Source organism: Aquila chrysaetos, chromosome 9 (assembly GCF_900496995.4).
Source record: "Aquila chrysaetos chrysaetos chromosome 9, bAquChr1.4, whole genome shotgun sequence".
Classification (NCBI taxonomy): domain Eukaryota; kingdom Metazoa; phylum Chordata; class Aves; order Accipitriformes; family Accipitridae; genus Aquila; species Aquila chrysaetos.
The window spans coordinates 1,946,263-1,963,508 of record NC_044012.1 but is presented as its reverse complement, the minus strand read 5'-3'; the positions used below and the strand labels follow the sequence as shown (position 1 = coordinate 1,963,508).

Below are 17,246 nucleotides of genomic sequence, written 5' to 3'. Positions count from 1 at the left end.
CTTTTCAATAAAGCAAGAAGTTTAGAAGCCCATGAAATCCCATTTATCTGCACAGAGCTATAGATTCCTGAATCACTGACTGGAAAAATAAGAGAGTTGCTTGATAGGTTGTAGTGGCCTACCAATAATGGACTTTAAATGGATACAAAAATGATTGACCTTTCCACCTTGTGACGCCACAGGCCTCTGAAACACACAGTGAAAAATAGATTTATTTTTTTTTCCCCTCAAAAGGAACAGTTAATGAAAAGGTATCAAAGCCTACATAACACCCAAATTATAATTTGGATGCAAATCAAACAAGCAATTTAATTAAGAGCCTGCTAATTGGTACAATGCTCTTCGGCTGCAAATGCTTTGGTTTGAAAGAAGATTTTAGTCTCTTGGGTATTTGTTTATACATTGCTCTGTTTACATTTTATCTTTTGTTTCTTATAAAATCCTTGTAGCCGAGACTCTAGAACACAGCCCAGGCTACATCCCAAAGACTCCCAGGAAAGAAAGTGCTGTGACAACTTGCCTGATGCCACTAGCCAAAAGCTATCTGTCTTTCTAATCTAAGCACTCAATGCCCTCTTCAAAAGTAGTCTATTGGGAAAAAAATCAAATAAATACAAAAAATAAAATCAAGCATACCTTTTTATGACATTGATAAATAACGCTCTTAAAATATGGCTGAAACCACCCTTTAAATTTCTAAAGCCTTTCAACTTTAGCTCCACAAATAAAATTGACTATTAGTATTTTTATGTACTGTGTGACTGCCAATATTCAACCTACAGAGAGAGCTAAAAATATTTTCTACCTGCTCATCAACAAATGAACAAAAAATAAGAGGTAAAATTTTATCCTCACACCCCTGATCAAGGCATTGTTCTGCACCAGAGTGAGTGATACACTACAGATACAGCTAGAGCAGCACAGTCTTCTGTCCCTCTGACAGAAAAGAATATTTAACTTATGATCCACAACTCTATCTCATTCTGTTTTGTAAGTCAAAGCATTTTCAGTTCGCAGGATGGAAAGAGAAAAAATCAGCTATACCAGTGAACTGAAAGTCTGGGATCCCAAGTCTGGATTGCTTTTCTTTTCTGGAGCAAAACCAGTATAAATTAAATCTGCTTGAGATTTGAGAAGTATTTAAAGACAAGACAATCCACTCTCTGGAGCATCTGGACAATGCCTCTGGTTGCTTGGAAAGTGTGCAAATTTGGTCACGTGTGGTACTGGGAGCTGGGGCAGAGGGACATGCCAAAACTCCTCGTGCACATCTTGGATGGGAGAGAAGAAGCTGCCCTCCAGCTCTCCTACCCCAAGCAGGCTGCAGGACAACAGGCCTGGTGAGGAAGGGGACTCTGTTCTAGATGATGATTTTAAATCATGTCAACATTTTGGATCATTTCTTGCTCTTCATTAAACAAAACTTTTTTTTTTTTTTCCTTGTAAAAGCCCGAGCTGACAACATGCTTGATGGACCCCAAGAACACTGCAGGCTTTAACAATAAATGCAAATGTGCCAGGTTCTCAGCTGGAGCAAAAGCCACATCGTTCCATGGGCTGCAGAGGAACTCTCCCCATTTACGCTGACAAGGGACTGGCTTCAGCTCTCTGGCACTGCCAACAGAACGGCAACTTCACCCAAAAATAAAGCTATGTTCTGTCTGAGAAGAGCAAAGAGGTAGCTATGCCTGCCCTATCCACCAGGATAACAAAATCCAAATCAACTACCACTTCATCTGCTGTTGTTTCCTTTAAGCTATTTATTTGGCAGACTGTTAATAACAATATGCAGGGGATCAATAGCCAGTTAAAGTACGTGCCTAATATTTTACTCTGCACACTATCCAAGGTAATTTGCATGTTTACAGGTAACACTGATCAAACAAAGTAGAAAGGTTACTCCCAGTGTTTAAGCAAATTCTTGGAGCTTTCCTCCTCAATTATAAAAGCATGAAAACCACCAGAAGATCAGCTCCCTGCCTTCTAAGGGAGCCCATAAAAGAGCATCAGATGGCAACCAGAAATAGCTCAGCTCCTGCACCCAGTCTCTTGCACAGGCACAGTGTTTTGTACCACTGCACAGACCTGTTTGCTGTAGGAGAAATTCCAGCAATGCTTTCTTTAAAAAAAAAAAAAAAAAGAAAAAAAAGAAAACCACAACATTTCCTGCACATCAGGTAAACTTTTCAGTGAGCACGTCTTTCTGCCCTTCTCCCCAGCAATCGTGAAACCTGGATTGTTTTTCCGTTCATAAGATCTAGCGGCTATTGGTTGCACAGCTTATGCTTTAATTTCCAGAGCAAATGGACCACAGATGCTATGTCAATATAGACATGAGACAAATACAGCCGGTTGCCAGTTTGGGCTCTCCGCCAAGTGATGGAATCACCACTTGTGTTAACGTAAGCCCTCTGGCAATTCGTCACCCTGGCGCTATCCCAGATCCCTCCGACTTGACAAGCGGCTGCAGATTTTGATAGTGGCGCAGCAAATCTGGGGTCTGTCTCCTGGTCAGGTCTCCTCACTCTGCCACACAAAACCCAGAGCAGCAAAACTGTATTAATATTGGAAGGAGAAAAGAACAGCAGATAATTAAAGCCAGGAACGTTGTTTCTTGCTGTTTGCCACAACACGGGTAAGTGGCTGTTCTCACTCTCCTGGCGATTCCCAGCAAAAGCCTACCAAACTGGAGCTCTGAGCGACCAGACACCTGAAAGTGTGACTGCCAAGCTTCAACCCTGTTGAACAAAAATTGCTTCTAATGTGTTAACTGTCTGGAAGAGACCCCAGAAGATGGGCAGATCAGCAAGCCTCCAGCGGCTCTCAAGCAGAAGCGATCAATGGCTAGCTCATATGCTCAGAGGACCACAATCAAATGTCATTATTTCTGAGGTTCTACTTGACTTCACATCCCCCTTGCAGAAAAGGCTTTATCGATCCCTTCACGTTGAGGAGAAGGGCAATCAGACAGACTGCGGCAGGAATAACCCCTTTGGCATTTTACATTAAAACAATAGGGTCTTCTGGCAGGCACCTACACCAATCATTTAAAGACACAGGAGCTCTCATGAAAAATCACTGAAGACTACTAACAAGATACTAAGCTGACAGCAGAAAGGTTGATGTTATCAGCCACTCTCCAATGAACCAAAGGGCGTTTTCCACATTTTTTCTTAATTATTTTTTCCCCTTCTTGCATCACTGCTCTTGGAAGGCACAAGAACTATTCTCTGCTGGATAGTCTCTGTGGCAGGCAGAGAGAAGGGAATTTCCTTTCTTCCTGCTAGCTCATACTCCTACTTCCTCTACATAGCATTAAATTAGGCAATTCCTGAAGGACTTGCTGGCTACTTAGATAAATCCATAGAGAATACCCATTTTTTCCCCTTTCAGACCTCTCCTTCCAAACAAGGATGATGAAATGTACCTCTCCCTTCCATCCAGTGGACAAAACTCATAACAATGCAGACTCTGAGCGTTTGTATTTTAAGAATGGGAAGCTATGCACCCAGCATCACGGCTGTGGGCACCAGTAGCAATAAAACAGAACCGCCAAGTTTGTGTGCATTATTTGTCATGCACTTTGCAATCCAGTTCAAATTTGGTACCAAACAAGCATGACTTACAGGCTAAAAGGATGGATGATGACAGCAACAAGAACTGCATTTTACAGGAGACTCCCCTTAAAAGTCCTGTGTGTCTTATGCCATACAAGAGAGGGAGCTCCCCAGGTTTATCCTTAGTTCTTACTTCTGCTCCAACACAAAACACACGTGGCTGTTTTTATCACCGCTGATTTTTGCTACAAGAAGAAAGGTGGTCAATGATGGTGGAAGAGCTTATGCGCTGAGTCCTACAGCAATAGGGACTCGGGTCTTGTGCAGGGTGAAGATTTCTCTCCCTCTGCCAAACTATTTAAAAATCTTTTACCATTTAAAAATAAACCCTATTTTTCAAGTAAAGTTTCCTTTCATCTGCTCTGTCCTATTTATCACCTTTTGAATGTCAGAGATGTCAAATTATATATAACATGAGCCACCTATATGAAAGGAGATGGAAGCCAGGTAAACAGACCCAAACAAGCATGCTATGCAATCCACAGGGAAAATGTCCCACAGAGAGCTTACTCTCACTTGCTTCTGTTGAGTGATCCTTCCCTTTATGCTTTCAAGAGACTAACCATTCAAAAAGGCAAGTTACCTAAGTAATCAAGTTAAGCCAGCAGAAAAGACAGCATCAAGGTATCCTCCAGCACTAAGAAAGACTACAGGAGTTTATGAGAGGAGTCAGACTAGAAAAAAATTGCTTGGGGGTTAAAAAACAAACAAAAAATAGGAAGAACAGAACAGCACACTTCATCTTTGTGAAAGATGACAAATTTTAATCCCAGGCCATAAGGCAGAGGATGCAGACCAGTAAGGGGCATGTTAATGTCATGGGAGTCTAAGATGACTGTAAACCTGTGTACTGCTTGCATGGGATCTTTCCAGTGTAAATATTCCAAGTGCCATATGGAGGGAAGCATTCATATCCCTGTTCTGCTTTCCTAGGCTTTGCTTTCTGTAAGCTGTGTCTCTCTGGTACATTTTTATTTGTATATACATACTTTATTACTTAACTAACTTATACCACATTCACACACATAGCTTTCCAGGTTAGAGGCCACAATTGCACACATTCTTTCTAGATAATCCTGAAAGACATGGTAGTCCTAAACAGACCCAGGACATGCACCAATTCCACATTTTCCAGTGTCAACATGAAAATGTGGTTCTGGCTGCTTTAATGGTATAATCTCATCTAAAAGTCAAACAAAAATGCATAAAGTGTGGATTAAAAACAGTGCAAGTTTTCTGAATCAATGATTTCCCACACTGTCAATTAACAAGGGAATTCTGAAAGTAAAAGGAGGTTTGGCTAAAACGCGCCATGTATCTGTCAAAATCATAAGATACTCAACTACCCATAAAACAAACCTCTTAAAAATTTGCAGACAGCTGTTTTGACGCACGTGGCCAACTTCAGACCTCTTTCAAATGGATGACATGCCAACCAGATACATTTGTTTATTCCAGGTCTGAATCTGGACCTTCAGACATAGAGAGTTTCATATTTGAAAGTTTAATAAATCATCACATTGTATTCACAATAAGGTAAGGAGCCATGCTAAAGATCATACAATTAACAAGGCCTCATTAGCTGAAGTTCTACTGGGGTGGCAAATCAAACTTATTGAACAGCAAACCTGCCGACAGTCAGAATTCCTAATGCCACAGATGTGCATGTATTTAAATACGTTTTTCAAATGAAATTGGCAAACAAATTGGCCTTTTTGATTCCGGCAGCATAACTGTAGTCCAATATCAATACAGCTGAGAACACCAGTCACTGAAAGAGGCAACTGTATCATAAGGTGAGATTACAAAACTCCTAAAACAGGACTCAGAACTGTGGAACTGTTCTGCATTCTGATTTATTTCTATTTTTAAACTTGCAAGACTTGTAATTAATGGCTTGAGAACATGAGGAGAATTGGAATAAATTTCAGCCTCAGCTTCCTCTGCATGTTGTTAATGGCTAGTCTGTCCACTAATGTGCTCCAATTTTACCCACATCAACCACACGTGACACAAGCTGCAGGAAAGCAAGTGAATTTTTAATCATCTCTCTGATGTACAGTACAATTGCTGACTTTTATCAGACAGTAGTTAAACAAAGACTTAGAAAGAAATAAATATTCCTTAATTGCACAACTGCCATTGCTCACAGTAGGAAAGCCTTTGAAATGAGTAACTGGTCCCCATTATCACTGCTACACACATACTCAGACATGTACAAATAAGTTTAGATCAACGTAGACGTTTATTTATTTCCCAGCTAGGTATGTAAGTGTGTGTATGGGCTTATATTACAATGGAGAGCAATTATTCACGTGTGAGACTATCTTCCATGCACATGGGAAAAGCATGCCTCTGAGCGCATTCATATACCCATACACTTGTACATACAAGCTCCCAGTGTCTCTCACACAGGGAAAATCCTCCACACTGTGCCACGTGCGATACATGGGTTTTACTCACATACTAACCTAGACAAATACATTATCTCATTTTAGCTGTGTAGAATTCGCACTGAGGCAGAGCGTGCAACGCATTTTTGGATCCAACTTTCCTTTCCTTACTCCATGTAAAACAGAAACTTTGACTCCTGGAGCATTACAGTCTTAAAAAGACAAATGCACATATTTACAGCCCTGAATGTAAATGACTCCCTTGGAGCTGACGTTTCCTTCTACCCCCAGGACATCCCAATGAAAGAAACCACGCACTTTTATATCCACAAATGTCATCAGCACTTATTTCTGCACCTGTGATGCCTTGAGGACCCACCATAAGTTAAAAAAAAAAAAAAAGACATTAAAAAAAAATCATACAAACAATCCCTCCCCAATACCAGCCTGCTGTCAAAATTGCTGAGAGCTGTGCCATAATGCATTTAGTTCATATCTAAAGGTATAATCAGCAAGGCACATGTGTGAACCTGCCATTCAAGAAATGCCCCAGAGTTTAGTACCCAAGTCTGAGGCAAGAAAGATACAAAAGAAGAAAAATAATACTGCTTAACATCCAATTGTGAGAAGATCAGCCAGGAAATTACAAAAGCTGTGCCGATTTGGCAAATAAAACGTACAACATCTTATAGTGTGATATGGGCTCGCAAAAGTGCTGATAATAGATTAAACACATGTACTCTACTGTTTTCAACAACTGCTGTTCTTTCCACTGTGCAGTTCCTACGGCTTTCCTTTTCCCTTTCAAGAAAAAAAGAAAACAAACCAACCCATACCTATTCCATTTAGGGCACCAGGTCTTTTGTACTAGAAATTGTGAGATACATGATCAATTCAGCATCGGACTCCAAACTTCGTAAGGGTACGCATGAAAGCTCAGAATTCAGCAGGGAAAGAAGCTTAATATTAAGGGGCATTAAGTGCTGATTAAAGGGAACACCCCTCAGAACAACTCAGACTTTGCTCATTTTCCTCTGCTTGTCTCCAGCTTCAGTAGAGGGGTGCTGTGACACCAGTCCCCTCAGATTTTGCAGCACATCTGGTAGCTCTTAAGTGGCTGCGAATAAAAGCCTGGCTTGCAAGTGCACAGCGACATTCCCCAATTTAAAGCTCTGCTTTAAAGGATTATTTGTCCCCAGGAGAACCAGTGAGACCGGGGTGCAGGTCGGTGTCCTGTTACCTTGCTGTACTCCTCCCAGGAGTTGCTCCAGGTCCAGTAGTGAGCCTTGTAAAGCCCGACTCTCACCGCCATCATCTCGTTGCCACGATAATAGAATATGGGCCTGAGAAGGAGAGCAGAGATGCATGAGAAACGCCAACGTGCCAGGCCTGGGCAGCCACCGCCGCAGCAGCCTCGCTGATAAGGGAGACAAACACTTTAATGGCGTCTGACTTCCGATTCGGCTATCAGTCAGAAACAGGCTGCCTCCTAATAGTCTCCACTGCAAGGTTTTCAATTAACATTTTTTAAAGTGTTCATCAAGTTGAGAGCTCACAGGGCGCAAGAATGAAACATTATACAGCTTGGCTGCCAGTGATTGTTAATCCTTGAACTATCAGACCCTGTTATTTCCTACAGAGCACGCCGATTTAAACACCAAATGTCTCAGAAGTGGCACGTGTGTGTGCGCGAGAGAGAGAAACGGGGATTCACAGAATATGTGATGCTTAGCCTTCTCTTTAGGGCAGCACCAAGCTATGTGCCGTTAGTGTTACATGGACAGGGTGGCTGGGGAGGACACCAGATGCTGGCCTGTTCTGGATGACATCTCAGAAAAACTCCATATGGAAAAACCTGGCAGCCAGACGTGCTTTATTTTTAACTCCTGTCCATTTTCTTTCCCCAAATCTCCCTTTGCATCATCTAAACATACCACTGAAAACTGCATTTTTTTCCCGGAGGTTTTCCTAATTAAAAATACATTTGAGAAATGCACCTCACTTGGAGCATTTGGTCTGCACCTGTGTACATACACTTCCCTTTCCCTGGGCATCCCAGCGATGTCCCTGTCGGTTTCCCCAATAACACGCTCTTGTTTTTTGAGGGAACAGTACAAAATTTTACTGAAACAGACTATCTGCAGGAGAGAGGCTTGATTTCTTGGTGCGGCTCATCACACAAGGACATCAGACTTAGTCAGCTCTTCTCTCCAGTTGTTTCAGGCTGCTGACAGGGCGAGATGGTGAAGCTGTTTATCACTGTCAGGAGGGTACATACATCTTTGTCTCTCATTCAGAGATGCCACTCGGCAAAAACTACTCACTCCAGTGATGCCACCTTGAAAAAACAGTCCCTAAATGCAAGATAAGATTAAAATCTCCACATCTGAATGTCAGGAGTGGCCTTAGATCTCTTCTATTTTAAAATTGTAGCCTCTCCTGCAGGTTCCTTGCACAATGAGCCTTTCCCCTTTGTCACTAGGAACTGCCCGTGAACAAAGGGGAAATGCTGCTGCCAGCAGAGCCCACTCCTGCATCCTTAACGCACCTGAAATGCTGGTGAAATAAAGGCAGCTTGAGAGATCTGCCAAAGTGCAGAACCTGATCTAAACCAGTCCCATTAACAAAAGCCCAAACAAATATGCTACAAAGTACACCAGTCTCCTTTTTCCTTGCCATAAACACTCACTATTTGACAAGCTATTATGTGTCCCTTTGATTGAAGGTGTGGGGGTTAGGTTTTTGCTTTTTTTAAAAAAAAAAAAATATTTTCCATCTTTGAAAGAGGATTACAGCTTGTACTCAGAATTCCGCTATTACCAATTTCTTTTTTCTCCCATTCACTTTTTCCTTTTTAAGCTTAAAAGAACACAACTGCATCTCCTGGAAAGTTTTTGGGGGCTGTGGAAACTGTGACCTGGTCAGGTCTGGAGAAAAAAAAAAGAAGGGAAAAAAAAAAGAAGGGAAAAAAAAAAGAAGGGAAAAAAAAAAGAAGGGGAAAAAAAAAAAAGAAGGAAAAAAAAAGAAGAAAAAAAAGAAGAAAAAAAAGAAGGAAAAAAAAAAGAAGGAAAAAAAAAGAAGGAAAAAAAAGAAGGAAAAAAAGAAGGAAAAAAGAAGGAAAAAAGAAGGAAAAAAGAAGAAAAAAGAAGGAAAAAAGAAGGAAAAAAGAAGGAAAAAAGAAGGAAAAAAGAAGGAAAAAAGAAGGAAAAAAGAAGGAAAAAAGAAGGAAAAAAGAAGGAAAAAGAAGGAAAAAAGAAGAAAGGAAAAAAGAAGAAAAAAGAAGGAAAAAAGAAGGAAAAAAGAAGGAAAAAAAGAAGGAAAAAAAAAAAAAAGAAGGAAAAAAGACGGAAAAAAGAAAAAAGAAAAAAAGAAAAAAACCTCCTTCCCCCCCCCCCCCTCCTAAAAAAGAAAAAAATAAAAAAAAAAAACATGAAAAAAAAAACCCTCCGTAAAAAAGCTCGAAAAAAATCCTAAACAAACAAGATTAAAAAGAAAAAAACAATAAAAAAAAGAAGGACAAAAAAAACAAAAGAAAAAAAACAGCGGAAAAAAAGAAGGAAAAAAAAGAAGGAAAAAAAAAGAAGGAAAAAAAGCCATTATGTGCCTTGAGCAACTGCTATTGTAACACAAACAGCACCAGTTCCAAGGGGCTGGTGACTGCAGTGAAATTCTCTTTTAAAACAACAAAGCAGCTTTACAAACTTACAGAAGTAAAGATGGGATAGGCTGTGTTTGAGGAACCTGCAATGCCTCAAGTCAGCCACTGGCTGAGCTCTCAGGTAATACTGTACGTGTGCTTCTTGCGTTAACGGGCACAAAAGCAGTTTTATGGAACAAAGCCTTATGTCCAACACAGAAAAGAAGTCAAGTATGTTTTCCACGCATATGTTTCCTCACTGTCTCACAGAGAAAGAATATGCTTGTATTCAGATTTCCCGGGCTGCCAAATTCCTCATCAAAATCGCAACTACGAGACCTCTCTTGACCTCCAATCCTTCCAACAAGAGAGCCAAGGATACTGCTGGCAGATCTCAGTGCCTGTACCAAATTGCTGACAGCACTCCTCCATGCCCATGAAGATCCCAGATCTTTAACCCAAATCTATTCCTGCACAAACAGGACCTTGGGAGGAGGTGGGCTTCCAGTTCACACGCAGCAGCCCAGCCTTTACCTCCAACCTCTCTCAAGCTGGGGCTATAACGACCTAGCATGCTCGTGGATGTTTTTCCAGTAATAAATAATGTATTCTCCCCTACCCAGGCTACAGTTCTCAGGCTTTTATCTCCCCTATTGCCATATGTTGTTCCAGGGATCCCTGCTAACCCCCTGACATTTTCATCTGTCCCCAGACTCCACTGTATGGCAACATGCCACATGTCAGGAAATCCCACCGCTGCTTGCTCCACCAGAGAACTAGCACATAGCAAAAAGCTCTGGTGCTACCCCACCTCACTAAGCAGGAGCAAAGATGCATCAATTCAGTTTATAAAATATTTCTGTAAACTTGATTTAAAAAATAACCCAAAATTTGGCATCACTTCAGTTCGGAGGCAAGGGTTGGAGCTCTGGGCTCATAACTAACCTGTCAATTAGCTTGCCCTGCAAGATGGCAGGTAAAAGGTCGATGCCGTCAATCTGCCTGTCACTGGGAGGCTGCAGTCCCGCCAGGGAGAGGCTGGTGGTGAAGAGATCCATCACACTGCCCAGCTGATGACTGACCTGAAAAAATCAACAGAAATGCATTTGCAAAAAGACCTTCAGTAAAAGCCAAAACGAAACAGGCTGGTTTCCACCAAAGCAGAAGTATTGCTTCCTGAACCTCCTTCTCCGCCAAGCATCTTTTGAGATTATCTCCCTTTACTGTGCTGCAGTCACCAGCAAACCTCCTATTAAAATAATAAAGGAAAGGAGATGATCCATATTTCTCCACTGCTAGGGAGCATTTGCATTTTGATTCATTTTTTCATTTTCCTCTCTTTCTTCTCACTTTTCTCTCTGTATCCACTTTACAGGAGCATGTTTTCACAGAGATCAACTTAATTTAGCAAAGTCCAAGTCATTTATGGATTGAAAAAATTAGCACTTAAACCAAGAAAAAGAAAGTCCTTGATTTGTTCCTTCTCCAGGTCATCTCTGGAGTCCAGAATAACCTGAGAGAGTTCCCAGAAAGCACAGGGATAGATGGATAATAACAAAAAGAGCCTGATGACTTCATCTGCAAACCATTTCCAACAATTCAAAAACTGTAAAGTCGTGGTATTTTTAGTATATATTTTAATAAGGGAGAAAAACATCTGGTTTTGGCTCCAATGGAGATGTGCAAGCATTTCCACACACCCCCTTGCTTTTTTTTTTTTTTTTTTGCCTTCCTTAATTGGAAGCCATACTTATCTCTCTGGTCTTAATTATTTATATTTTTAAAACCTAAAAAGTCTGTTCTGACTGATTCTTTCTGAATCTTTGCTCCCACCCTGCTTGTGGTATGTTACAGTTATCTACTGTAGGACATTTAACTAGCCAGCAACACACTAAATTGAAGCAGATACATTCAAATCAAGAGCAAAACTGTTTTGCACCAGGATGCACCAGCACAAGATGCGACATGAAAAGAGCCTTTTCAGCCATACCACTTGTTCGGAAACAAGAAGCCATCTGATACAAGTCCACATCTGTAAGTACAGAAGCACTTTCTGACTGAAATCCAAGTCCTAGCAGCAGCCTTGCGAATGTCAGTGCGAACATTACGATGCTGGGACTATCAAAGACTTTTTATCTCTGAATCCTCTTTCTACTCACTAAACAGACCCCCAGCCTGTAAGCTGACACTAATTATTTAAGTATGACAACAAATGATAACATGATAAATGAATTTTTGTGAGATGCTGGCTCTAGAGAGAAAAACTAAAGGGAAAATGCTATTTTTGCTGGGACACTAAGCCTTTTATTAAGACACCAGGCTGAAAAAAATGAACACAAAGGAAGAACAAACAAGTTGTTTTTAAAAAAAGAAACTGGAGAAAGCAACATGCAGGGGACTAATTACAAGTCTAAAATTACAGTATCACATTACTTGATTACAGTAATTTCAAATTTTAATGGCTTTCATTCATCAAAAGGTGTTGCCAGGATCACATGATATTAAAGTTGCGTGCAAGAATACTTCCACAACTCTTAAGAAGAAATCAAAGTGCAAAGCTCTAAGCCCAAGAGGAAGCCTGACCATGGAAACCCTTGCCCAGGAAAGCAGTTGGATCAGTTGACCAGGATCAACAGGTCTTGCAGAAGGTCTCAGACATTTGAGGTTAAGCCTTATTCACGGACATTGCTGCAGCAGGCAGCCCGAAAGAGGTCATGCTCAGCCTGTCCTTGTAGAAAGTGACAATTAGACATGAGCCCACAAATCCCTCACAAAAAGCAGATGTATACATGAAGTTCCCTCTCTGCATGGAGAAAAGGATGGGGATCTTCTGATACACAGCTGTGGAGAAGGAAACAGAACTGAGCCCTCCGATGGGATAACCTGGCTTCTTGCTCTCCCCGGGGCCATTTGGCAAACGTGGACCGCCGAGGAGAACCAAAGCTGGCTGTGTCGTCCTCGAGATTAACTGTGGCAGACAGTCCTGTGTGCCCCTTGGACCGTCCCCTTGCACAGGCTCTTCTCTGGTCTCGGGTGCGCACTCAGAAAGGACTGACACCTTAAAAAAAACGGTGCACCAAACCAAAAAAACCTCAAACATCAGGTCACTCCTTACGGAGCCGGACAGCTTCGTGAGCCCCTGGTGTTAGGAACGCTGCGCTCCCTCTGAAGTCAAAGGGGATTACATGTGCTCAGCATCTCAGCAAAGATGCTCAGTCCCTCATAGGCTCATCTGCTAGCTAATTTACCCTGAGCATGCCTTAGGAGAGCTGCGGGGTCAGCAGAACACCATATGCAGAGCTCGGAATCTAATAAAGAGGAGATCTGGCACACGCCTGCTCCCTGACAACTGCTACGTCAGGAGCAGGCGGGCAGACTGGCGGCTGAGACTTTTTGTAATTAGACCTCTCACAATTTAGAAGGCACATCCAAAAGTCACTTTTCTTGTCGCTCCATTCCCTCGCCTCAATCTTTTGATAACAGGCAGCAAGAGGCAACCGCTGACCTGAGACTCGTGCCTCTAATATCACCTAATTTATACATCGCGTTGTGACAATCCTGTGGGGCCACCATGGTCTTCTTGTACTGGCCCTTATTAACCATAACCAGATGTAGATGACTCTCTTTAATCATCCAATTACGTTTCTGGTCTCAGACAACATTTTTCCGTGAAGCAGAGAAAACTTCTTACGGAAATTAAATGCCCATGCCACAGCCACTTGGATTTATCTGTGCTCTGCAGCACCACATTGAAGAAAGGGGAAAAAAAAAAAAGGTTAATATTTATATAAAACTTTGAAGTATTTTCAGAGAAAAATAAAAAAATTACCATTTTCTCCTGTCAACAGTGCTCTTTCATTCTAGTTGCCTTTCCCATTTAGTTATTTTTTTTTTTTAAGAAAAGAAAAAGAAAAATCCAGAGAGGGCAACAGCCCAGAGAAAATAAATAATATATAAAAAAGAGTGAGATCAGATATTGCTCGTATCAGTGAGAAACAGCCGGTATTACGCACGTAAGAACGGATTTTTCCCCCCTCCTTCCCCCCCTTCTTTTTAATAAACTCTCAGTATACACATAACGTCTTTAAGAAAATGAAATCCTTTTGCTGTGGGCCACGTCGCTAGAAGAAATAGTCACCACTGCTGTTATCAGTGCTTTCAAGCTTTAACTCTGAATCAAAGGCGACAATTAATAAAGTCGCCCCCGCCAGGAATGGAAAGGAGGAAAGCTAAATATTTGAAACTGGGTGAACAAATGTCAGGGTGTTTTTAAATAAAATCCTTTTACAGTTATCACAGCGAGCAGACCTGATATCCCTGTCTAATTCAATTTCAATTTGCGCCCCATGGGAGATAGTGAAGAAAAGGTTGCAATGCTGTCTTTGGGTTGATATGTTCTTTTCTCCTTCAGGAAGCAGGCACGAGAGAGGAAGGGGAGGAGGGTGAGGGAAGAGAGGAGGAGGATTCAAATACCAACAGAATATGATTCTTTTTTTCTCTCTCTCTTTTTTTTTTTTTTCCAGCTGGATCCTTCCAGAAGGCAGATGTGATGTGGGGAATGTTGAAATACTGATTTGTTGTGAATTCACCTGGAAAACGTAGCTGAGGAGGAAACTGCAGAAAGGCTGTTTGTGTACAAATAAATATTCCTGATGGGGCACCAGAATTAACTGAATGTTGATGCCAAGAGCAACACGCACTCCCGAGGCATCCCTCTTCCCCAAAAAACTGCAAATCAGCCAACTGCACCAATTATCCTAACCCGTATCAATATCCTGTCAAGTGTTCACAATCCTGCCACCTAACTTCTTTTGTTTAAATAAAAAGGTACTCCTTTATTTCAGCAAACACATGTACCCTTTAATAGAAACAAAAAAACCCCACCCTATGTATCAATAAGATTATTAATAAACTGCCAGATCCCATCAGCGGAATGAGCCTTCCACCCAATAACTGTATTTCACTGGCCAGAGACACAAGTCCTCTTTTTCTGGCTGCAGTTGTGCCAACTGAAACAGTTGCTGGCCCTCCGCCTGCTCCTCAAAACGTCCACGGTTGGAAAGGAACAACCATTACACTGGGAGCAACACCAGCCCAGGAAGGAGGAGTTGACCCTTCAGCTTTGTGCTTGGCACTCCTGAGAAGCTTTTTGCTTCCACCCTGGTTCAGGGCTCCCAAGCCTTTGTTTCCTTCAACTCTTTTGAAAAGAAAGAGCAATGAGAGACTTTGAAGCAGTTTTCCCACGTTTTACAGATTCTTGGACTACACGAGGCTTAAGCTGACTAGTTTAAACTTGCAATCGAGAAGATGTTGAAGCTACAGACTCCATAAGATACAGAAAAGAAGCCAAAAACATACTAGCAAACACGTCTCTTCACTTACTGTCAGTGAAAGAGGCAATTATGAAGCAGTAACTACAGGTGCCCTACAGGCCAACGTAGCGTGAGCTGTGTTACGCAGAAGCAATGCCAAACCTCTCACCTGCGGTCAGTGCTGCTGTGGGTACCAGTGCTGGAGCCTCGATGGCAAGAACACAAGCAGAAAAGACATATAAGTAGCTATCACGTATTTACTTATCAGTAGCATCATACGGGGGCCTAACTCACAGCAAAGCAGCACATCCTGGGGACAGAGTTCAGAAAAGGCTTCTTGAGGTACCGAGTGGAGTCCAAGAGGACATTTGGGAGTGTAACACCTGCACGTGCAGATATGTGGCAGGCAGCATCGTGAATTGGAGCCCAGGATAGGAAGGATTTAAAGTTAAGCACGTGCTTAAGTGCCAAGGAAGGTATCAGCAGTGGCGGAGGAGGGGATTTTCAGGCACGTACCTGCCCTAATAAGCCTTAAGCACACTCTCCAGCTCGCTGAGCATGCATGGGCTTATGATAGTATGGCGTTGGTCAGTCCACCCACCTATGCAAACATGTTAACTCTGCACAGAAATGACTGTTCACAGGAATTCAAACAGCAGCTTCAACTACGGCCTCAAGCAGAAAGCCATGCCTCACACCAGGTTACCGAGAACATTTTGCATTACATAAAGCTTCACCGCTGCACTACATGCAAAAGACTACCTGTGAGAAGGGTACCAGCCAGTTACAGTTAGAAAATAAGCAGGCACAATGATTTCTTTACTTATGTTCTTAATTATCCTCAGAGTTACTACAATGGAAAGAATTTTTAAATTTGGTATTTACTTGTTCCCATTTATAATGCATGTTTACTTTTAGCACATTATTTAGTTTGGACATGGAAAACAAAACAGTCAGCTTCAGTTTCATGTTCTTGTATGCTAGCCCAAGGCTGTTGTACTTGGCTTGTAAAGGCTTTATGGAAATGTTTAAATTTAAACAAAAAGACTGTTTTCATTTCAAATTAAAAAAATAATAAAACATCCCTAGTAGGTTTTGTGAACTCTTTAAAAATGATGAAACCAAACTACCCTCCTGCCCTCAGCTGCAGATCTAAGCTGATGGCTTCCTCCTAAATGTAAACGATAAATTATCATTATCCTGACTCAATTAAACCACCGAAGAGGAATGCAACTTAGAAAAATGTTTTATTTATGAATAGTTTGCAGTCTTAAGCACAGTGCCCAGTTAATGAAGTATCACTTTCTTCAGGGATAAGAGATGCTCACAAAGGGGAGGGAATCTGTATTATTTACTGTGAACCCTGCCTGCAGAAGAATTGATTGCATCCTTCTTTAATGAGAACTGGGACAAGTGAGGCTGGTAGTGCCACTGGAGGATTATTTTGAAGTGATCATATCTGAATTTGTGTACAGGCAGGAAAGAGGAATAGTCTGGTATCTAGACCTCCCTGAGTGGAACTTTTATCAAACACCAAAGCAAGAGCTGTGAGGGTCAAATCACTTGATACTCCAGGGCACAGAGAGTGTGTGTGGGCAACACACTCCTGCTCCAGACTGGGACACACATTAGCAATGTGTCTTTACACTCCAATTTGTTCAAACGCATAACCCACTAAAAATACTGTTGTCCAAAAGAGTAAAGGGTTTAGACAGAGCAGGAAGACAAAAAGACCAGACTGCTCAGTGCTCACAGAAGTGCTGATCATAGACACTCTAGATGTAAATTTGCAATAATGAACAGGAATGACATCATTCTCTAGGGGCAGTGTTCAGCTCCTTATTTAGGCAAGCATCTGGACTGATGCATTGGGCACATTAAAAGTCTCATCCAAAGCCCACTGAATCCAGCAAGAACCACTCCATCCACTTGAGTCCACTTAAGACTGATTGGAATTGTTCGAAGCAGATACTCACCCCTCCTGCAGGTATATGTCCGGGCCACCAAGCAATAGCTGGCTCTCTCATGCCACCTTCAAAGGTGGTTTGTTTACCACACAGAAAACGACCATTGCTTCCTCCTAGAGAGACAAAAGAAGCCATAAAAAACACGATATGCCAATATCACACTTCAAAGGGACACTGTCAACTAGGAAATTTTTAGGCTTGTTTTAAATGACTTTTCCTTTCTGCATGAATGCTTCTTCAAATAACATGTCCAGAGTTGTTTTGGGGTGGGGCTTTTTTATTGTTGGTTTGTTTGTTGGGTTGGGTTTTTTTAAATATCC

General features: G+C 41.6%; 1 protein-coding gene across 11 annotated transcripts in view; it reads right to left on the bottom strand.

The window, feature by feature from the left end:
- Positions 1-17,246, bottom strand: part of GALNS (galactosamine (N-acetyl)-6-sulfatase) — a 51,972-nt gene that overhangs the window by 20,699 nt on the left and 14,027 nt on the right. For all 11 annotated transcript variants that reach the window (XR_005933106.1, XR_005933107.1, XR_005933105.1 and 8 more), the window contains 3 exons: positions 16,936-17,039; positions 10,593-10,729; positions 7,251-7,353 (listed from right to left, as the gene is read on the bottom strand). Coding sequence is in view for 7 of the 11 variants with exons in the window: in XM_041125644.1 (XP_040981578.1) it covers positions 7,251-7,353; positions 10,593-10,729; positions 16,936-17,039 (344 nt within the window). In the remaining 4 variants the exon portion in view is untranslated. The remainder of the gene's footprint in view (positions 1-7,250; positions 7,354-10,592; positions 10,730-16,935; positions 17,040-17,246) is intronic.